The sequence below is a fragment of the Microplitis demolitor genome, chromosome 5, assembly GCF_026212275.2.
Source record: "Microplitis demolitor isolate Queensland-Clemson2020A chromosome 5, iyMicDemo2.1a, whole genome shotgun sequence".
NCBI lineage: Eukaryota > Metazoa > Arthropoda > Insecta > Hymenoptera > Braconidae > Microplitis > Microplitis demolitor.
This window is the reverse complement of record NC_068549.1, coordinates 6,537,872-6,561,786: the sequence shown is the minus strand read 5'-3', so window position 1 is coordinate 6,561,786 and position 23,915 is coordinate 6,537,872. Positions and strand designations below refer to the sequence as shown.

The 23,915-nt window shown below is 27.6% G+C and overlaps 3 protein-coding genes across 6 annotated transcripts in view; 2 read left to right on the top strand and 1 right to left on the bottom strand.

Annotated features, from left to right (window-relative positions):
• Nucleotides 1–433: 433 nt before the first annotated feature.
• LOC103574500 (odorant receptor 94a-like) lies at nt 434–2,676 on the top strand. Its single transcript, XM_053739323.1, has 8 exons — nt 434–718; nt 840–1,036; nt 1,119–1,338; nt 1,409–1,515; nt 2,055–2,154; nt 2,222–2,332; nt 2,400–2,555; nt 2,626–2,676. Exons 1-8 carry the CDS (start codon nt 434–436, stop codon nt 2,674–2,676), a joined length of 1,227 nt encoding a protein of 408 aa, XP_053595298.1.
• A 1,150-nt stretch (nt 2,677–3,826) lies between these two features.
• On the top strand, nt 3,827–9,525 carry LOC103574499 (A-kinase anchor protein 17A). Of its 3 annotated transcripts, none has more exons than XM_014441825.1 (7): nt 3,827–4,638; nt 5,603–6,234; nt 6,951–7,099; nt 7,183–7,390; nt 7,451–7,618; nt 8,023–8,134; nt 8,583–9,525. In XM_014441825.1, the coding sequence occupies exons 1-7, from the start codon at nt 4,464–4,466 to the stop codon at nt 9,383–9,385; spliced, it is 2,247 nt and encodes a 748-aa protein (XP_014297311.1). In that variant the 5' UTR covers nt 3,827–4,463; the 3' UTR covers nt 9,386–9,525. The 3 variants fall into 3 exon arrangements, with proteins under 3 accessions (XP_014297311.1, XP_053594939.1, XP_053594940.1); XM_053738964.1 differs by having other exon boundaries at nt 4,547–4,638; nt 5,481–6,234; XM_053738965.1 differs by having other exon boundaries at nt 4,548–4,638; nt 5,563–6,234.
• Nucleotides 9,526–16,502: 6,977 nt separating this feature from the next.
• LOC103574472 (small conductance calcium-activated potassium channel protein) overlaps nt 16,503–23,915 on the bottom strand; it is a 119,019-nt gene continuing 111,606 nt past the window's right edge. For both annotated transcript variants that reach the window (XM_014441811.2, XM_014441812.2), the window contains 6 exons: nt 22,999–23,420; nt 19,469–19,604; nt 19,270–19,380; nt 19,001–19,128; nt 18,834–18,903; nt 16,503–17,724 (listed from right to left, as the gene is read on the bottom strand). In XM_014441811.2, the coding sequence (XP_014297297.1) occupies nt 17,062–17,724; nt 18,834–18,903; nt 19,001–19,128; nt 19,270–19,380; nt 19,469–19,604; nt 22,999–23,420 (1,530 nt within the window). In that variant the 3' untranslated portion in view covers nt 16,503–17,061. The remainder of the gene's footprint in view (nt 17,725–18,833; nt 18,904–19,000; nt 19,129–19,269; nt 19,381–19,468; nt 19,605–22,998; nt 23,421–23,915) is intronic.

Sequence of the window (23,915 nt, the reverse complement as noted above, 5' to 3'; positions counted from 1 at the left end):
AAGCACTATTAATAACATAATAAAGACCTAACGTAAGCATTACGGAAATATGGGCATGTCTTACATGTAAGAATGAAAAATTATCTTATAAATTTAATTTTACTCTATGTAATTTTAATGGTCGATCAAACCCGTGGCAGATGTTCATAAATTGATATGAATACTTAGCCGAAAATTGCTATCGATCCTTACCACCGCTAGTTATCTTATATAACGTAATATAATTCCATATGATTATCTATACCTATATGGAATAGTAAAAGGGTTCACAGAAACCAAAGAACAGTACTTCAGTTCACTAGTCGTATTAATATCTTTACCTCCAATCTTTCCTCTGATAACTCTTTGTCACGACTAAAATTAAACCATAATTTGTTTTTTGGTTTTTTTCCTTAAAATTATAAAAAAAATAAAATTTTTATATTCATTAAAAATGGATGAAATGGAAATGTTAAACTCCGTACCATTTGAAAGTTTTTTTAGAACTGAAATTCGGATATTGCGGTACATGGGGTTGTCATATTTCAATCGCGTGTTTTCAAACAAAGAAGAAAATGAAAAATGGTGGGAAAAAATAACTCCATTATTTGGTATTTTAATAATGAGCTTATTGATATCTATGGAAATAATGAAAATTATACGCGTTATATCTATCAGTATTACTCTTGCTGCTGGAATATTTACAGCAATGCTTTCGGGTATGCTTTGTACATTCAAGGTAACTATTTCATTTTCAAAAAACACTTTGCTTAATAATTGATTTATTTTTACTCTTATAATAATAATATGCATTTTAAAAAAGAAAAAAAAAACAAATTAATAATAATTTTATTATATAGGCAGTCAGATGCTGGACACATCGAAAAGAACTTTTTGATTTTATACGACAGCTTAAAGTTTTTTGGGATACTGCATCTTCAAATAAATTGATAACAAAAAATGAATTAAAGAGTGCACTTTATGCTAGATCATTAAGGAACTATGTGATAGTTTTGGTGTTTGCATTAGCATTTAGTTATGCTTTTCCAGTTTATGTGTAATTTTATTTTTTATAAAAAAAAAAAAAACTATTAGCATAAGAAACCGAATTTTAAACTTTTAATAACCATTGTTTTCAGCGGAATTTGCAAACACTTTCTCTACCATCGTGATGAATATTTTTTCACTTTCTCAAGAATAATGTACCCAGTAAAATATCCGTTTACCATTAACTCATTTTCGAGATATTTTATGTGTCTCTTTTTTGAACAAGTATCAGAAATTTTAGCTATCGTTTATTGGCTTTGTGGAGACATATTGTTCATCCAATTGACAACACACGTTAGCATTCAATGCGAGGTAATAATTTTAACTTTATTTTTTCGTTACCTTAGAAATTAGTTTATGATAATTAACTTTTTTTTGTCAGATATTGGTTAATAGGTTACATGATCTTAATAAAGATAATTCTTCTGACGATGAAGGAAGTCGTCGATATTTCGTAGATATTGTTTTACAGCATAATCAATTGTTTTCGTAAGTAATTTGGAAAATTACATATTGTAAGTTGTAATTATTAGGTTCAGGCAGGCACACTCAGTCATTTGATATTAATATTTCTTCCTAATCTAATCTAATCGTGAGTTATATCCATTAGAAACATCAATGACTATGCTCGTTCTGAATGAAAACTCCGATTAAATCGTATTAAAAAAAGTAGAATTCAATCGGAGTTTTTATTGAGAATGATCATATATTATCATCACGGAATCGTTCTCTTGGGTATAAATTAATGCCCAGTATTTTTTCCCTCGAGTAATTTTGACATTATTCAAATTTTTACTTCAGAGGAATAAATTAATCTCCACTGAAGAAATCAGTTCATCTTTTAATTGGGCTCATCCCTAATAATTAAAAAACTCCGATCGAAACCGATGAATTCCTATTGAGAGTCTATCGGATTTCAATCAGAATTAATCGATTTCAATTAGAGTTCAATAATATTAAATTGGAAGTCATCGGTTTCAATCGAAATTTTGATTGATTCAATAATGAACATTTTTTTATTTTTGTAGACATTGCCAATGGCTCCAGAGATTTTTTAGCCCGATTGCTTTCTTTGTTACATTAATCAATGGACTCAATCTTTGTTTTTCTTTGTATCGTGTAGATCAAGTAAGAAATATGATTAATAAAAATAATTAATGATACATTACTTTCAATTAAATTTAATTATTAATAGCAAGTCAGTCAAGGTAATTGGAGTCATCTTATCGAAAATACGATACATTTAATAAATGTTTTTGGACAGACAATTTTGTATTGCATGCACGCTGATTTGTTAACTGAAAAAGTATCCATTCATTTGATTATTTGAATCAATAATTACACATGATTTGAATTTTCTTAAATTTTTTTAGCTAGGTGAAGTTAATAACGCAATTTATTATTCTAATTGGGTTCAATCCAATAAAAAATTAAAAATGATGGTTTTAATGATAATGAGACGAGCCCAAAAAGAATATCGTTTTACAGTTTATGGAATTATTACTCTTAATCTCCGTCAATTTACGAAGGTATATTTTTAAAAATCTTTCTAATATGAATAAGTATTAAATTTTAATCGTTTCCTTTTTTAATCATTAGATTGTGAATACAGCGATGAGTTATTTTACATTATTGAGGAGTTTTGGTTAACTCTTAATTTTAAAAAATAACAATATAATGTTCTGTTTTAAATACACTTGTATGTATAAAAAATTCTTATTAACAAATTCAGGAAAAAGATTTAAAATGATTTAACAATTTCATAGCGAATAAATTAATAGAAATCAATTCTATGTTCTGATTTATATTTTTTTTTTTTTTTTTAAGAAAATACGCTCTCTAGTGTATACTTCAGTGTTCCACATCAACGATGGTGTAGTATAATAAAATCACATTCAACTTAGAAAGCAAAAACATATGATTTTGTTTTTATTATTGCATTTTATACAGGGTAGAAATACCATTTGTTGCCACTTCTCCATTTTTGAACATTTGATACTTTATTTTAATTAGTATGACAGTAAAAAATAAAATATCTATTGCAATATTCTGATGAAAGTATTTTTGTACACATTTTAAAAATGAATTGTCAATGCGAATTTTATGAATTATTTTATTTAAATTTTTCGAGTGTCTAAAACTGGCCCTAAAGTGGCTGAAAACGGTACTTCTACTCTGCAATACAACTAATAATAATTTCAAAAATGAGTCTTAATTTTTATCCTCTACTGAAAAAATTAATATAAATTAGTTGAAAACGTTATAGGAATTTCTAGAAAAAGTCATGGAATTGTGTAGGAAATCATGGGAATCCACAGAAATTTATTAGACGATACTAAACCCTGGTAGCCACGCTGACGACAAAGAAACGACAACTGCTGCAACTTGTCGCCAAGCTAAACGCAAAAATTGGCATTTCTATAATTTGACAACAATTAGACGCCAACTTGCTGAAAAAGTCGGTGGCAAAAGTTGGCACTCATTAGTTGACGGAATGTTGCTCTCAATTTTCCCAGAGATTCGGTGACAGGTTGCGGCAATAGATTGCCGCCAAGTTTCTGGGAAAGTTGGTAACAACTTGTAGCCCAGTTACAAAGGCTAAAATTGTCGTCAATTTGATCGCAACTAATTGATACCAACTTTCTGACCAGAAGGTCTTGCTGTCAGGGTAAATTCTATTATCAAAGATGAATAACTTACCGATCGTAAATACAAAACACTTGATGTATCATCAAGAAAAGTTATTTTTTCTTGACATATGGCAGCACTTACGTCTCAGTAACCTAAAAACATCGGTTTGCTTTCTCTACGACACTTTTCTGTGTCCGATAGGATAATTTGTAGACAAACTGTTATTTATTTTTTTATTATTTCCTAACGACTATTTACAATATTATCAATAAATCATCACTGAAGATCATCTATAGAAGACAGTGCTTAAATATCTGATAAAATATAAATCCATATAAATATAAATAAGTAACCAGTGAAATATCATTGATTATTATAAAAAATACGTGTTGTCATGTGGAATTAGCAAGCAACAAAAAGTACAATCAGAATTATTACAAATAATTTGTTAATATTAATCGGGGTATCAAGCAATTTGATCATTTTATCATTATCATAAATAAATATATATACATGTCTATATATATGAAAGTATATGTTCAAGAAAAAAACATAAATGTCAATATGCAGAGAATAATTTATCTGAGATCATATAATCCGTTTTGATCAATACATCCTTTCTACTAATTTTTTTTTACTTTACTTAATTATTATTATTATTATTATTATTATTACTTTTTATTGATTATAAATTAAAATTAATTAGTTAACTTGTAGCAATAATTTAGCAGCTGTAGATAAACATTTTTTTTGCAATATTAATTAATTTTTCATAAATAATATATATTTATTTTTTTCAATTAATAATGAGTAAAGATAAAAAGGTAGGTGATGATAAAACAAGTGGAGAGGATGTAAATGGTTTACGGTGTTGTAGAGATCTTAGTGATATTGTTCCATTATATTCAGCCAAAGGATTATATTTAAAACCAATTGCTAAAATAAATATATCTGTTAATCTTCCCCAGTTAAAAACACCAGGTAACTAATTGCCCCGATAATTATTATTTTTTATTTTTTATTTCATTTAAATTATTTACTGTTAATTTTTAAAAATATTCGAAGTTCGAGAATTTTTAAGTTTTTATAAAAAAATTTGCTTACCAAGATTTTTTAGTCGAGTATGTACTCAAAAATTTTTAGTAAATATCGATACTCAATTTTTTTAATTTAAAAAAAAAAATAAAAAATTTCTGAGTGTCTGCTGATCTCTATTATGTAATTTTTTACAGTTTTTTTTATTTTGTTTGAAAAATTATACAATTTTTTATAATAATGTATCGGAGCAATTATAATTTTACACTTTATTATTTTAATTATTAGTAGATTATATATTTAGAAATTCGAAAAATATTTTTGAGTAATTTTATATTTAATTCAAAAATTTTTCATGAAGTAAATTATTCAGTTATGAGATGTACCTGAAGATCGGAACGTTTTTTGCGCAACGAAATCTTGAAAAATTTCTTAAAAGTGCCTTAAAGGGTAATTGAGGGTGGCCTGTCATTTTCGGCTGGGTGTAAAATATCTCAGAACTCTAAATCCAGTAGATTATTTACTTTTCATTTCGGTTTTTCATTTTCATTCCGCGAAAAATGTTCTAATTTTCATGTACATGTTAATAGATGAATTTTAAATGCTATCATTCATTTGATTTCAAGTTCAAATTAAACTTTCCACTTCATATATATAAATATATATGAAGTATTTTAAATATATAAATAACTTTTAAATATATAAATTTTATAATACTTTCTATAAACATGAATAGTTTGATTTAAATATTATAATAAAGTTATAAATAATAAAATTACAATCCAAAGGCCCACAGGAACCAGTCGAGTCACAAAAAAAAAAAAAATAATCATGGGTTCTTTATAAAATTTAAAACTGGAATATCTCTAGGCATAGCAGGTTTTACAGCACATTACTACAATATCAATAGGAAAAACATTGTCAACATGGGAAGTTTTGGAGAAATTACGTCTCCTGATTCGTCCGGACGAGTTTTCATCACTGAAAGTCACCAAGAGTACCCTGGAATTTTTACGTCTGGAAGCAGATTTAACGGACAAATGTCGTATGGCTCAGGTACTAGGACGTCTCGAGGGTCAACGGCTAAATCTAGCTGGATTCGCAAGTATCCTGAAGGTACGCGCTGCCGAGGCAAAGGATGATTTTCCATCAAAACACACTTGGGATTCATTTTTCCGCGATGCCAAGCATATGAACGAGCTGAAACCCGGTGAGCGTCCGGATACTGTTTATATTTCTGGTCTTCCGGTCAAGTGGTTCAGTGAAGACGGCGGTAAAACACCAAGTGAACCCATGTGCATGAAAATATTCAAAAGATGGGGTACTATCAGACGCATCGATGTCCCTGCTGCTGATCCTTACAGATCACGAATGAGACTGGATAATAATATAAATAAGAAGAGTATTCTAAATGATGGAATATTTTTTGACGTTTACATTCAATATATCGAGTATGTTGATTTTGTTAAACTTATGGATTCATTGCGCGGTATGAAAGTTTTGAAAAAGGAAGATAATAATTATCTGACTGCGTTGATAAAGGTTTTTTATTATTTATTTTATTAAACAACTATTTCGCTCTACAAATATCATAAGGGCCTACAAATAATTATACAGTTGACTACCCCTCATAAGCTTGCCCTTCATAAGTCCTTCCCCTCAATCGTAAGTTACTGAGTTCAAGCAGCTTCCTCACTTAACCATTCTAAAGAGTTTCGTACTAGAAATTTCCCCTACGTCCTCTAGACCAAGCTTATGACGGGTAGTCGACTGTATTTCCTCTTGGTGTAGTCGAATTCCATTAACTCGGACAGTTAGTCTACGAAGGAGTGGAAATTTTCTTGCAATTTCCAAGTTAACGGATGCCCCTTCTCCCTTAAAAAGTAAACTGTACGCATGCGCTCTTATATCTACATGAATGATGCATATAGAAATATACACAGACATACTAATGTATAGCATTGGGTGGGAGACAGCGTAGTTCATTGTGGGGGTCAAGATTCAGGGGAAATTCCGAGATAATGGAATACGACTGTACCCAGAAATCACAAGGGCGTTCAAAATTTTTTTTCTGATTGTTGGTTTTTTTTTCATCCAAAAGTATAACATAAAATATTAATCATTTATATTTTTTTATGCCCTAATTGTTCCTAGGATAGACACTTTTTTTTGTCTTTATGGTATCTGTAATGCGGTTTTGTTACATTTTATATATAATATATTCTTTGATAATAAAATATAATTGATATTTATTAAAGGTTGATTTCGATAAAAGTAAACATATGAGTGACAATTCAATATCGAGACGTGAGTTTGAACGCAAAAGACTCATTGCTCAGGATCATTTGGCTATGGAAAAATTGCGTAAACGTGAAGAGGCTGAAGCTAAGAAAAAAGAAGAGGAACTGTATGTTCATTAATTTTCTTTTTACGCTAGTTGATGTCTATCGTATAATTTGAATTATTGTTTTTTTTTTTTTTGGGGTTTAGAAAAAAAGAAGCTGCTGATAAAGATGCCAAGTATATGAGACGTAAGAAACGCGAAGAAAAACGAAAAAGAAAGGCATTAACGATATTTAGAAAACAAGAAGAGGACAAGGTCTCGATGAAAATAGCACGTGAGGAACAAAAGTTGATTAAAGCACAACGACAATTAGAAAGTATTAGATTATTGGACGAACTATTTGATCGAATAAAGGTGAGTTTTATTGATAATCTTTAAACTTTGTTTTATTCATTTATTTATTGTTTTTAACAGATAAAACTCGAAAAAGGCGAAATTACGATTGGTGATAAAAATAATTCAAATGAAAAAACTAAAAATGATAATAATGTTACTGACAAAAATGTGGATGGTAATGAAAAAATTGATAAGAAGGATAAAAAATCTAAAAAGAAAAAATCCAAGAAAGAAAAAAAGAAAAAGGTAATTTAATATCAAAGTATAAATACAATGGTGTAATTATAGATTTTATAGTAGGCTTAGTTTGTTAAATACCTGTTAGTAAAATGTAAAAGACATTTTTAATGCTCAGTCATAGATTTTGATAAATGCAATAAGATTTTAAATTCTGAAAATGATAAAGTACATTTGCGTGTTCAGTACAACCAAATTTGCTAGAAGATTTTTAGTAAGACAGTTTTGTGAATGATTTTTAAGTAGAGTAGAATCTGGTTATAAGCAACATCGAACGCTCTACTAACTTTTACGAAGATTTAATTTTTTCTGCGAGTAAGAATATGGACAAAAAATTGCTTATAACCAGATTTTACTTAATTGTTCATATTATAAATTTATGATAGTATTTAATGCAAATTTGAATGTTTCAGAAAAAAGATAAAAAAAATGTGACAAGTTCGAGCGACGATTCAGACGAAGAAACTTTTAAAAAGAAACTTAAAAGTACATTGGCTATCAATAAATCAGGGCCTTCATTTCCAGGTAAATAAAATATATTTAATAATATAGTCTTTTAATTTAATATAGATAAATTTTAATCAACAATCAAAGTTTAGTATTCCTAACAATTTATCAAACCTATTTTATTATTAACTTGGTGTAGTTTCGATTATTTTTATGACATCACATGACCGTTAAATAGCAAAGTTATTTATCAAAATCGATAAAAATCACCTAAAACCATTACATAAACCTCAACAAGCAAATGCGATCAATTGTCACTGTGGGTAATTTATATCTTCGTAAATATCTGGATCTCATAAAAAATTTTATTGACCACATAAAATTTTTTATATCTACTCTTAAATAATGAATGATTTTTTTTATGTCCTTTGTTAAAAGCTTTGATATAAAAATTTGATTCTTTTTATCAAAAGTATTTATCTTCGACGACGTGAAATTGATTATTTAATAGATAAAAATGTTGTAGGAGCTTCCTCGACAGATCAAAATATGGGATTTCAATCAATGTATACACAATTTCCTCAGCCTTGGTTCTATGATGCCGCGGCGATGATGTTTCCTGGTAGAATGCGCGGCCGGGGTGGCGATGGAAGCCATTCAATGAATCGTTACTTTCGTGGTCGTGGACGTGGTGGCTATTCTGGACGACGAGGTGGCCGTGGGAATCCTCGATCAATGCATTTATTCAATCCACATTCATACAATGATCAATACTACAAATATTTCGCTAATTTAGCTGGCATTGATTATTATGACAGTGATCACTCGAGATCTAGATCTAAATCACGGTCGAGATCGCGAAGTCGCGAGAGGTCAAGATCGCGTACAACAAAACGGAGACGCAGGAGTAGAAGTAGAAGTCGCAGTGAAAGTCCACGATCAAGAAATAGGTCTAGATCAAGATCAAGATCCAGATCCAGGTCTAGAAGTAGGTCTAGAACCAGATCCAGGTCACGATCGAGGTCAAGAAGACGGGATGACTCACGTGCAAAATCGAGATCCAGATCAAGATCTAGACGCTCGCTTTCAAAATCCAATAGAAGATCTAGATCACGTTCAATAAGTAAATTTAAATCATCACGTCAAAATAATAAACGTAAACACAGTAAAGTTAAGGTGACACGTGCCAAGTCACGATCATTGACACCCAAAAGACAATCTAGAAGTAAATCATGGTCATTACCAAAATCTCCGAGACAAAGAAGCTGTTCGTGGTCTAAAAAGGTCGATGATATCGAAAAAAATATGAGTAATAAGAATAATACATAATATATCGACCATCAACAATTTTCCCTCGACTGTAAATCTTGATAATTTTTTTTAATGCAACTCCTTTCATTTCTTCTGTTCATTACATTTTATTTGTTGTCATTTTTATTATTGTCAATAAAGTTAATTACCATAAGATATTCAACTGTCTATTTTTTATTTACCACTCAAATTAATTTCTAATAAACTCAAAAGATAGATGAGTATAGACTATAAAACATACTTGGCTATTGATTGTAAAATTAGCGATAGGATGTGCACAGTCGTAATTAAATTATTGTCGCCCCTATGATAAAAATCTGTCATAATTATATCTTTAGAAAATGATTGAAGTTAGCCAACATCATTTTATAAAAGTTTTCTCTGATAATCCTAGAGAAAACCTAGAGAAATTTTTTTCCTTTACTTTAATGTGTTCGCGTTATTATAGAAGACTTCTCGATAAAATCTCGAAGAGCTGGAAAACGTATCACAACTATGTTTTCGAGCTCAAGGAGCTGAAAAATAGCGGGAAGTTTCGGGGCTGGCTCGCAGGGCCAACCGATAGGCAGATTTTTTTTTGTAACCGATTTGTTAAAAGAAAATCAGAAAATTGCTAATTTTCTGTCAAGTTCTGGATCTTTATCAGGAGTCCATAATCTCACAAAATTAGTATATTACACACTTAGGGAGAAAAGTAGGACATTCTAATCTGCGTGGGTTATTTGTCACCCATCTGAGCCAAAGGTGAGTCCTACCTTCCTCTATGGTGTGTATACTATTTTTCACCAGATCTGCACCTGATAGTATAAATTTTTGCTTCTGTTTACGAGAGGAAAGGGCATGCGCTAATTTTCTTTATTTATTTTCTCATAAACGAAAAGAACGACTTTTCCTCTAAACAAGACAGGAATTTAAACTTCCGATACGGGTATGGTGAAAAATAATTTGTTCTACGAATCTATGAAAGCTTTCGGAAGCGACATCTGTTCTACAAATGAACACACTTCACACTTTATATCTATACATTCGCACTAGATACATACTATACTATTATACATTACCTCAATATGAAAATTGCTCTAAAAGTACATGAAAATAAATGCTTAGAAAAGGTATATATCATATAGTTTCTATCTTTTGATAATTGTATTTATTTAAACTAGTAGGAAATCAGTTATAAGTATTAAATTTTTCTTGTTATAATAGCTTATTTTTTTCTATCGTATTAATATAACGTTTATTACATTATATTTAAATATTTGTTTTTATGGTTTACTTAAAACTACTTAACAATATATACAAACATAATTTTGTTTACATCAACACTTATTTACAATTTTTTTTATTCACTTTATTTAAGAAGTTTATATAGACTAGAAGAGGTCATCTTAGAGATTTTTTAAATTTACGGTCTCTGTTATTATTATAACATTCAATTAATAAATTTAATTTTATCCTTTTAACATTTTTTAATTAAGTTAATGTTCATGAAGTATAATTTATTCACCATACCTGTGCCGAAAATTCAAATTCCTGCCCCATTCAAAGGGAAGAAAGTCGTTCTTTTCATTTATGAAAAGACGAATGATAATAATCAGTGCATGCGCCATTCTTCCCATAAACAGGCAAAAATTTTAACTTTTAGGTGGAGGTCTGGTGAAAAATTTAATACAGACCATGGATAAAAATAAGGCGTCTTAATGCGCGTGCTTGCCATGAAACACACGGGCGTAAATGTCTTACTTTTTCCCTAGGTATGTAATATACTAATTAAATGTTGATTTAAGACAGCAACGAATTAAAAGTAAAAGTTAGTGTTCAATTTATATATTTTTAGCATACAATTAGTATTAATATTCGTTTATTTAATCGAACAAATAATTTATTTATTTTTACCATTATTATTATTTGTTTATATATTTATAATTTATTAATGAACATATTTGTGCGGATAAGTGCATTATATAAATTTATATTCAAAATGTAACGCTAATTAGTAGCAATATATAGTTAATTAATATCGCATTAACGCTACTTATTTAAATAATTTATAAATATTTTTAGTTTTATATGTTTAGTAAGTTTTCTGAAAGACCGTGTAGATAAGATCTAAAAAATTCAGTAGTAAATTTTTTAAATAAATTAATTGTTATATTAACAATTATTTTATTTAAATTAAATAAAATTGCAAATAGTAAACGTGTATATTGTTTCAATGAATTTTTTTTTACGTGGTGAATATCTTTGCGTATAAAATATTTTAACGATTCAGACCCTTATTTATTTATAAATATAATATTTTAATGGGCATTGTAAGTGCACACTAATAATATTTATGTTACACTGCAATTATTCTTATAAGTACTGGGCCCATTTCTATAACATTGCACTCGCAATGAAATTTTATTTATTATTTATTAATAAATAAATTAAATAGGGAATGTGTTGCTGTGACATATTTTTTTCTATTAACACTTCTTATATATTTTTTACAATCTAATTATAACAGAAATAAATTATTTATTAATAATTATACTAACTATATTTTTTAAATTTATGATTTAACAATAAAGCTATGATCCAATTAATAGTAATAATCGCTATTCGTAATTAATATTAATTACACATCCTGAAGAACATGACCGAATAATTTAATTAATATATTTTATTAATACACACATGAAACGCGTTTATTGGCAGTAAAAATATTTATAAGATAAAGTGAACATGAAAAAAAAAAAAAAATAAAACAAGTAATCATAATTTTTTTTTATCACTATTTTCGGTCATATTTTTCAAGAAATATGATGGCAGTTTGATGTTAAATGAAATGATCTGTACAAGTATGAAAATATGAATTTATTTAATAGCTTTGAATTTTAAATATAATTTATAATGAGTTTTAAATAATAATATATTAATATAGCATTTATTTATTTTTCAAGCGATTAAGAATTGATAAAAAGTTATGTCTCTTGCTTTTATCAATTCCGTATTTATTTTTTTGTTAATAACAATATTCAGATTCTTTTATGACAAAAAAATAATAAAATTTAAAATTATAAGTTATCCCTGTCGGATCCGAATCACAGTAATTACCGTAATTTACAGTATTCTACGATAAAATTACGGTATTTCACAGCAAAAGTACAGTATTTTTATTGTAAATTTGCAGTAAGAGACCGTTAAGTTACCGTAACGTGAAGTATTGCACTGTAAAAATTAAAAAAAACATACGGTGCTTACGGTAAAAATGCCGCAAATTAGAATAAATTGTCGTATCTTACCTTAATTTACCGTAAAATACCGAATATTACTGTCAATTGTCGTAAATTGTAGCTAATTTGCTGTAGTAATACTGTATTGTACGGTAAATTACCGCAAAATGCGGTATAATACCGTAATTCGGATCCACCAGGGTATTTTTTTTCTCTTAAATCTACTATACACTATGTAGCAAAACAAAAAAAAATGAATGAGTGTTCAATGCGATTTAATGGAGTAATCTATAAACTCAATTAATTTATATATTTAAAAGAAAAGATGTTTGCATTCTGCAAGACCAATCGTTGCACCAAATTTTGTCGTAGTAAATTTAAAAGCAATTCTTATCAACTCTTAGTTATTAAATATACACAAGTATATAGATATATTACATAACATACTAGCGTTTTAAATAATAATTAAACGTATTAATTTATAAAACAACTTAATGAATAAAATAACATTAAAGCTTATTTATATATATAAATCTCAGGAAATTAATATATCGTCCGTCTTGGCGTCAGTTAAATAGCAATGTATTTAATTCTTACGGATGCAATCTTATTACAAATCCAGCAAGCATGTAATTAAGTTTAAATAGCCAATTAAATAGATCCCAAGTGGTCCCAGTTATATAATAAAAATTAAATGAATGCTTGTAATTAATAGTATACAAAAAAAAAAGTTAAAAGCATTCGCTGCTATAGTCTTAAATCTTTTTAAAGATTATGCCGTTGATTTGTATTTTTTATGTTACAATTATGTTTAAAATTATTAAAATTTTTAAATATTATATCTTTTACTCTGAAATTATTAATATTGACTACTTTCATTTTCGTTGCGTGGAAATTGTCGATTTATCGATTGAATTACAATAATTTTATTTATTTATTTATTTATTCAATCGATAATTTAACTACTGATACATCTAATTTTTTTTTTTTCATTAATAACAGTTTATTATTTTTTTTTAAATTATTAATTTAAAATTCTATAATACTCATTTATTGGCACAACAAGATGGCCGATCACTAAATAAAATTTTAAGTACCAATTAAATGCATTCGAATTTTTTTTTTTTATTTATTCAATTGGCATGAGCTCAAAGTGAAATTGGCTTAATGCTGTACTATTTTTCTTTTCATTTATTTATTTATTACGTACACATTTCTAAATATTTATTTTGAAATAATTTAAGGTTATCTGCACACCTAAGTTGTCTAATTTTAACGCAAGAGTGCCAATATTTTAACCAACTCACATCCTTATTAATTTCTGCTAAAGATATCGGTGTGCAAATAATAATTAAAATTTTTTAAATAATTTATTCGTTAATAAATAACCTCTTCAAGTCTATTTCAATTCTATATAAATAATACTATTAACAACTAATTATTTTTTTTTGTTTCATTAATAATTATTAAGATTTAAATATTTTCAAATTGAAAATTGAGAACTCGAATTAACTTCTTCGTTTTTTTTCATTTTTCTTTTTTTTTTTAATTAACTAATTAATATTTATTAAAATACTATATGCGTCGATAATTCGCGTTTTAAAACAAAACAATACAACAAAAGTCTCGTTATTATTCGTAGATTAATATATAATTAATAAATTTATTATTATTACTGTTATAGTCATTATTATTATTTATATATTTATTTATATTCGAAGAAATACGCTGTAATTAAAAAGTGGTTTCAACGAATTAACGTGTATTTATTTAAATAATTTATTTTACAAAATAAAAAAACAGTATTTTTTATTTTTTAAAACCTCTGCATAATTCGATTACTATTATTGTAGTAATAATAATAATGTAATAATAAATATTAATAGCTATTTATTTAATTACGTAGGTCGGTATATCAATTGGTAATTTGTTGGTCATTTTTACGTAAAAATTACACGGTGATAAACCGTTGGATAATTATTTATTAATAGTAATAATAATAATATCAATATTCGTAAAGTTTATTATTAAAGAGGTTCATTTAGGAGTTTAAAACTGTAAAATTCTACAGTAGGATTTTAATTATTATGTTTTTCTTTTACTAACAGTATTAGTAATTTTTAATTAATTATTATTTATTTTTTTTTTCGTGTATAAACGGTGGGATTCGCATCGTTAATTTAATCCAGTTCTCACTGTATTTTTTTTTTTTGTTATTTATTTGTTTCGTAATCATGTCATTGTCATCATCATTATTTGTTCATTCTCATATGAAATATTATGCAATCAGGGGTTTGTTTATTTATTTTTATTTTAATTATTGCATTTTATTCGTCTTTTTTTATTTGGTATTCGATTCGTGTAATTTTTTTTTGGATATTGTTATTAAGGAAGATTAAGTACTAAGACTAATGAAGCTGTTATTGTTATTGTTTTAATTTATTAAAAACATTATTGATAATAATTTTTTTTTACAATAGGCTCATTTAATTTTACTGCCATTTTTTTTTTTTTTTTGGTAAACTAAAAATTTAAATTCAATGAAAACAAATAATTTAGTTTCGAAATAAAATAATTTATAAATTTTTACAGTAACAGCTATTATTTAGTAAACAGTGAGGCTGTCGTATTTTCAATTTTCATTTCGAACTTTTTCTTTATTTATTTTTTTTTAACTAACGAGGTCACCTGGCACTATAATGAATGCACTTTCAAGAATTCTATATAAAAATATTGTGTAGTTGTCGTGTCCTGTGCATATATGCATAGCGTTTTGAAAAAAAAAAAAAAAAATTAAAATTAAATTAACTGTTGTGTCATTATTTTTTTGGTCCCGTTTCGCGATGTCAAACCTTGGCGATTCTATCGTTAATGAAATTATTCAAATAAATAAACAATGGAAAATAAAATAAACAAAAAAACATATTTAAATCATGAAATATGCATGAATATGGACAAGACAATAGGTCTGTTTATTTTATTTATTTTTTTCTTCATCCCTCCTTTCACTCTTTCCTTTCAACTTTATATTAAATTTGTTTGAATATATATATATAAATAAACAATTACCAAAAATTATAAACAAATAATAAATAATAATAATAATAATAATAATAATGATAATAATATTTATTTAGTTTTAAATATATTTAAATACTTTGATCTTGATTCTATAGATAAATAACTAACCATCTGTACATCATAAAAAACATATTTGTTTTAGTTTATTACTAACATTTTTTTTTTTATAAATTTTCAATTAAATATTTTTTTTTTTAAATAACTATACACATTCCTTCACAGTACCTGTACACGTGCGTAATTGTAAAGACACTAGACTTTATATATTATTATTATTATTGTTTTTTTTTTTTTTTAATAATAATAATTCCTATTTATTTTATTTATAATCTACGGACGTTAAAGCGAATAAAATCACTTTGCATTCTTCATTATAAATTAGCCAATTAATGAAGTTCGCATTTTTATCTTAGAGATTTTTTTTTTTTATGTTTTAGTTATTAATTATATTTATATATGAAAAAACAAAAATAAATATCTCGAATGCCGTTTTTTTTTTGAGCGTGTATAATCGATACTTTATATATAGTATGAAGTTGTATGTCGATTGAAGCTAAAAACGTACAATAATATTTTATAATGATAATAAAAAATTTGACAAAAAATACTCCATTCCTTAAGGCCATCAATATTTTTCAATAAGTCTAGTCCATTACTACGTAATAATTTATAAGACTATAAAAATAAAAAACAATAATAATAATTAAAAAATAAATATTATTGAGTTTTAATATAAGATTTATAAAGTTTTTAAGTATTGTTCGAGATTATAGAATACAATAGATTAAAAGTTGTTATATGTATAATTTTAGTTATTGTTGTTATTTAGATACAGAGGAAAGTGAAAGAGAGAAAAAGAGAGTTTGACTCGAATTAGATTAACCATTTTTTTTTCTTTTAGCAAAGGTTTAGACATATTTAAATTGGTTTTTAATAAATTATTTGAAATATACTGAATATAAAATGTCTTGATAATATCTATTGTTCAAAATGAATAAATTAAAAATTAACAAGAGATAAAAAGAGATAGGTTTAGAGATAGATTGTAAGAGAAAGACAGATAGACAATAACGAGATAGAAGAGTGGATACCTTAATAATTAAAATAATTTTTTCAGGCACACAAGTTGGGCAGGGAGCAGTCCGCAGCTAGTGGAAGAATCCATGTTTCAGTTTTCCATGTTAACGATTATCGATAGTTATTCGCTTTAAAACTTTTAAATTACCCGGTTAATTTGCCTGAGAGACGCGAGAATTCAGTTACAGCGCCGCTGAACGTGAGCGTCACTAAACTATAGACGAACATGGAAAACGACATGGTTGTTTCTATTAAAGGCCCAATAATAATGTTGATATTCATATTTTAATATGAATGCTGCGGCTGCAAAGACGTGGCTCAGCTATGCGGGGATGTATCTGAGCCCTGGCTGGTCCCAAGTCCTCCCATGCCAGCCTGAGTGGTCAGCCTGGTTACAGATTGAGACGTTGTTGGTGTATTATATTGTTGTTGTTGTTGTTGTTGTTGTTGTTGTTGTTGCTGCTGCTGTTGTTGCTGTTGTTGTTGTTGCTGTTGCTGTAAGGATTGTTGTTGTCGAAAACCCCCGGTCTCGGGTACTAAATGAGGTGTCCGACTTGATACTGGAGGTAGCACTGGACTTGCTGGCCACGGGTGCAGGGACATTGTGCTTGGTGCGTTTGGTACACTGCGTGAGTGTGGCAGTAGTGGTGAATTAGACATGCTTGCCAACGGATGATGAGTAGACATATTTATATTCCCGGTAACCCCGATGTTCAGACTATTACCAAGGCCACCACTGGTTGAACCACCACAGCCACTAGGGGTTGCTGATAATGCCACAGCTGTGTCAGGATGAAGAAAATTACGTCGTTGCTCCATACGCTCAGCATGCTGAGCTAAACAACGTGTTATTGCTTCCGGTAACATGTCCAATTGTTCTTGAAGTGCTGTTAATTTTTCTTCAACACCTACAAGACGTTCTTCCAACGCGTCTTGACGTGTACTCATGTCTGATACTATTTCGTACACTGTATTTTGAGTCTAGAATACAACATTTTAATATCTCATAGATTTTTTTATGTAATTTATTCAATTACATGGATCAGAATACACGGCGGTATATTTAAAATAAAATAACAAGATTATATACTTTGATATTTATAAATTATTAATGCTTAAATTTAGTCAGATTGTGTAGGATTCAATTAATTTTCAATAATTTTTTTTCAAATACCAAAGGTCATTTTTCAAATTTAAATAGATATTGATTTTTCACTAATTTAACAACTGAAAAAAAACCAACGTTTACAAAAATGATAAAATAGTAAGAAAGAAACCGTCGAGACTTGACGTAATTAAAAATTTATCACTTGGAAAAGTTTGTGTGAAGTAAAGTTTAAATAAAATAAATGTGTACATTCACACGATTAATTTTATCGTTTCTAAAATTCTACTCTGATATAACTTTATGTAAATTATATATATATATAGATGTATGTAAATGAAGTTTTGTTATTAGTGCAACAGTGAGAAAGTTCTTGATGGACTTGTCAGCAAGACTTTGCCACGAATATCTTGTCTTTGTTTTAGTTACTTTCTGTACTACATGTAAGGAATTGTAATTATCATGTTTTACTACTGCAACCATTGTTACCCGTAATATTTTAGTTGTAATAATTTAATTAATATTTGTACGGCTGATTGAATGAAAACTTTTGATTGAGTATTTTTAGTTAAAATAATTTTGCTGATTGAAACAATTAATTTTTTTCATCAATCTGCAAGTTGAATAAACTTCTTGAAGAAAAAAAAAAAAAAATATGACCCTTTGAAGTCGATAAATTTTTTTACAGTAAAATAGGTGGAGTCGCGCTTGTGCATAGTTACCCTTTAGGGTACTTAACTTCTTTTACTGAGTTTACTCCTCAATTCAATTTTCCTTTTTCATTAAAACTTCAAATTATTTTAAAGGGTCATTTTTTTTTTTCACTTATTAGACTTGTAAATTTTCACAGCATTAATAATCGATCATAAAGTACCTTTAGAAATATGTGCTAAAGTTATTTCAACTAAAAATTTATTCAAATAAAATGATAAAAAAAAACCATGTATTTTGATCCACCTTAAAACTTTTTCGATTAAAAACTCACCTTTGCCATATCCGTTATCGTATTAGCATTATCCATTAGCTTACGTTGGTCCATTTTAACTTTCCTGAGTCTAGAATGTTAACGTAATTAGATTAAAAAAATTTAAAAAAAAACTATTGGAATGAATAAAATAAAACGATTAAAATATCGATTGTTAATGAGCTTACGCATAAATAGCTAGTAGAAATTTACGTTGGTGTGTTCTCACGCGACCTGGATTAACTCGTTTAACCAACCGTGTGTGTTTGTAAATAAGCCAAGTCTCGCGTAAAACATTTGCCGCTGCATTTTTCAACTGTAGAAAGATAAAAAAATTAAATAAATAAAACAATTCCGTGAACATGAAATATAAATTTTCTTTTTTTTTTTTTTTTTATTAACAATCAATAACTAAAATTGAAAAATATTATTTTATATATTTGCCAAAGTATCATACCCTTTTTGTTAACTGTGTATCCATCATGAAATTATGTACATGTTTTTCTGCTCTTGTGAGTTCTAATTTTCTCGAAACAACCGCTACAAGTAATGCAGTACAGCCTGCGCCCTAATACGGAAAATAATTTTTTTTTGTTCAATAAAAAATAATTAATTATCATTTATATTATTTTACAAATAATACATAAATTTATTACCATCATTCCTGTAGATACGGCAATACCTCTTCCACAATAAGTATTAGGTACAATATCACCAAATCCAACGCTCAGGAATGTGATAGCTATGAGCCACATAGCATTGAGCAGGTTTGCATGTTCTTCGTCGTGAAACCTAAATTATTTTTATTATTATTACATATCAAATAAGTTCACACGCTTGTTCACAATCTCTATACATAAATTCGGTGGAAAATAGTTTTCAAATGTCTCCAAAGTATAAAAAAATATTATTAGAAATAAATATTTATTTTTTACAATCATCTAATAATTTTGATATAAATAAAGATTTAAGGATAGTTGCTCAAAAATTTATCAGATAGACTCAAAATTATTTTCCATCAAATTTTACGATCAATCAATTCTATATAATTATAATGGGGGGGGGGGCGGAGTACTTAAAGATTTAATTATTTTTTATCGGGACATAAATTTGAATTTTTACAGCATTAAAATTATTAAAAAATAAAAAAATAAATAAAATTAGATTGCATTATCTTTTATATAAAATCAACAGAGTACATTCAATGAATCAACAAAATAATAAAGTTAAATGATGAAATAAATTTCAGATGAGTCAGAAAAAAATATATACATATATATGTGTATATAAATTTATGATTTTATAGTCGTTAAATAAAGTTAAACTGTAAAAGTTTTAAAATTCAGTTCGACGGAGAGCATCAATTTATTTTTTATTATAATTTTTTTGTTGAAAAACACCCATAACATGTTTGTTTTTATTGTTTGGTTTTAATAGTTTATTTTTTGTGCGGTCGTTTATTTTTTTCGGATTGTGTAGTGTAAAAAAGTACTGGGTAGCAATTGGTGTGAGTTTTAATAACCTGGGATAAAGCTTCGTAGCAAGTGATAAAGCCATAAACGTTATTTTTCATGGGAAAGTATAGTTTGAGCTTAACAGCTGGAGTTTTCTAGGTGTAGTAGCTGGACATAGTAGTTACCAGTGATATATTGATAACAAGTACTGTAATCTCTGGAGCCTCAATCGTTATGTTTAAATCTCACACATTTGTTCACACTGGTTACGTGTCTGAGTTTTATTGCACCGGGGGGTGGTTTCGTGTACTCTCCTACCGACATATATATATATACATATATATGGGGTTGAGCTTTAGAGTAGATAGTGAGTATAAAAAGTGTTAAAGTCCAGTCGAGTGAGGAAAGAAATAATAATGATAAAAAGGGAATAAATTGATGAGAATGAAAAAATAAGAGGGAACTAAAAAATTGGAATGAAGAAGGTGAGATTGTGAAGTTGAGAGCTTTTCAATGGAGGAATGGAGCTTTGAAGCCCGATCGACCATTTATGGATAACGAGTGCATTTGTCTTTCAAATAGTTTAACATCTTTTTTAACTCGTTTTGTTGAAGAATAATCTAACAAAATGTCTATATATCTATATATCATGCGGTAAGAATCTTTCGTGGATTGCTCCATTAAGAGAATTACATTACTTTTGATATTCAAATGAAAAGTTTATCGTTCAAGTTTAAAAATTCAGGTAATCATGGCTAAAACGTTTTGTTGAATGTGATTTAATTATTTTTAAATGAATGAACATTAGTGGGCTTGATGTCGAGGTCATTTATCAAATTACTTATCATAGTTTATGTTTTTTTTCTTTTTCTTTTGAGAGAAATTTCATTTTGATACTTTGAAATTATAAGTTTAATATTTGATTAGTGAATTGTTTGAATTATTTTTTGTTTTAAAACATAACTTTGTTTGATGAAATAAAAAAACGAAATGAGATAATATTGATGTTGGTTGTTTGATTTATTATTTTCATGATTCAATTTTTGTGGTTTTGATGTTAATGGAATATTTCAGTCAACTGATGTTTTAAACCACATTAAAGTCTTATGAAATTGAAACAATTTCATTTTATTTATTTAACTGTAAAATAATATTTTAAGGGGCCTATTAAAATCATGAAAATATGACAGCGTAGTCGAGCTCACGTAGATGTTAGTATGAATTTTAAGCGCGATTTCCCGAAAGTGTTTCTTTTATCTGCAAGTACGTTTATCTGGAAAATTAATAAAGACAGCCACAAGCTTTTTATTTTTTTTTTTTAATTAAAAAAATATATGTGCAGAATACGTGTCTGTTGCCTGTTCGAAATTCTTGTCCTAAACAAAAGGCCGAAGAAATAACACAAATTGTAGACATTTTTAGTGTTCGCAATGAAACTGAGAGCAGAAGTATTTTTTTTTAGGCCGTTTAGACTTTATTTTTATAAATGAAGAATTTAAAAAAAAACAAAACTGTCATAAGTATTTTTTAATATTATAAAAATATAATATATCAGCATATGTTATAAATCGCCTTATCAAAGTTCTTAGAATCAAAATCCGAATTTTGCCGTACGCAAATGCTTAGATATTTGTCTCTTACTTTTTATGAAAGTTTAATTTTTTTTTAAATATTAAACTGATTTTGAAACTTGACACATAAATATCTTATGTATGGACTCTTATATATATAGAATATTTTTTATAATGAAAATTTAATGTTTCAATTGGATAGCAAAAATTTTGAATAAGCTGTTTAAAAATCTGCCCCTCCTCCGATTTTGTAAACTAAAGGTTCAAAAAGTCTGAGAGAATATCAGGATACGTTTCAAGATTTTTTAAAAATGAAAATTATTAACCCTTGTAGACAATAATAGAAAAAAATTATCGACTTTTAATAAAGCGACGGACGTCAAGAAACAGATTTTTTTTTCGCGCAAGAAATCTCAACTTATTTTAGTTTGCGAGAAAAGTCTATCGGAAGTAAGCGCGAGTATCGATTCCCTGAATTAAAAGACTAATATAAGAGTAATTATTAAATCCAAACTACTAATTTTACAGTCATGTCCTATCGTTAAAAATATGTTGGGAGAAATAATCTTTCGAAATTATGCTTTAATCTCATTATGTAAATACAAGTACCCCGCACTCGATATAGATATACAAGATCGATCGATTTTAACCGTTTATAAGGTAGCAGTTCTCTTAACTTATTTAAGTTATTTGATTGATTAAAATTATAATTCAGTATTTTGAAGCAGTGAATTATTAATTTAAATTATTCATTCAAATTACCTATTAAATTACATAAATATTCATATCGGTAAATGAATAATTTATTCATCAATGTATTAATTTTTACTTTAAATAAAAATATATGTTTATAAACTTTTTTTAATTTTTATGAACATATATTGACATATATTTTTTTTATAAAATACTTGAATTTTGATTATGCAATTAATTATTTGTAATTATAATTAATGAAACGAACAATTGATAGGACAATAAATTATTTTATAATTACATTTTAAATTAATTTTGATTTATAATCAAAAGAGATGAAATTATAAATTTCAGTTGAATAAGTTTCGATTTCGATAATGGAGCATTAATAGGATTTCATATAAAATAAACAGGATTAAGTAATAATAACAATAGTATTTGGTTAATATATATATATATTTAAAGTACCTTTCACACTGTCGTAACGTCCAGGATGCGATGATCCAAAGTGACACCATAAAAACTAATAATACGGTGCCTGGGCAAATGGTCATGAGTGTTTTGAGGACAAACCTCGTGTTGAAGTTGATGCGATTCAAAGCACCTATACTTCGCGACGATGCGTCGGTAAATAATTTTGAGTGCAATAACATCACCCGGCAAATGAGGTAAAGTCGTAGGAACATTGGTAACGAGAGTGTAACATCGTATGGTACCCATTGTGCACCCATGTCACCACCCTTATTCGCCAACTTAGTCGTCCACAGGAAGTAGTATTCACCTGGTATAGGATGAATCGCACATATTGATAGCTCTAATGATATTTGACATATTCGTTGCCATGTCATTGCAATTCGCCAGTCATCCGCACAGTTATCAATCATGAATAACTGTAACAAAATTTTTAAAATCACATTAGTACACTGTAAGTAATCAGGAGTGAATATGGATTTTATTTCAATCTGAATCCGCTCCCAGGGGATTAAAGAAATAAGCAACATCCGTTTCGCGATTACTCTGGATTTAATTCGTGTTCACTCCGCAATTTTTTTACAGTAGTAGAATATTTTTTTGAAAGACAGTAAAAATAATTACAAATATATTTAAACATTTATTATAATAATTAAAATAATTACTACGGCTAATAAATGTTCCATTAATGTAATTGGATTAAGATGATGTTATACAAATGACTAATTTTTTCTGAGGGTAGGACAAATGTTAGTAAGATGTTACCCATGGAGGGGCCGTGAAGTTTGTTTTGTACAATGTCTCAATATAGGTTTTAACATTGTTTTAGCAGTTAACGAGGGTAAACTTCTTAGCTTTACTTAAAACTAAGTAAATTTCGCCATCATCTGAGAAATTTATATTCCAAGATAAAC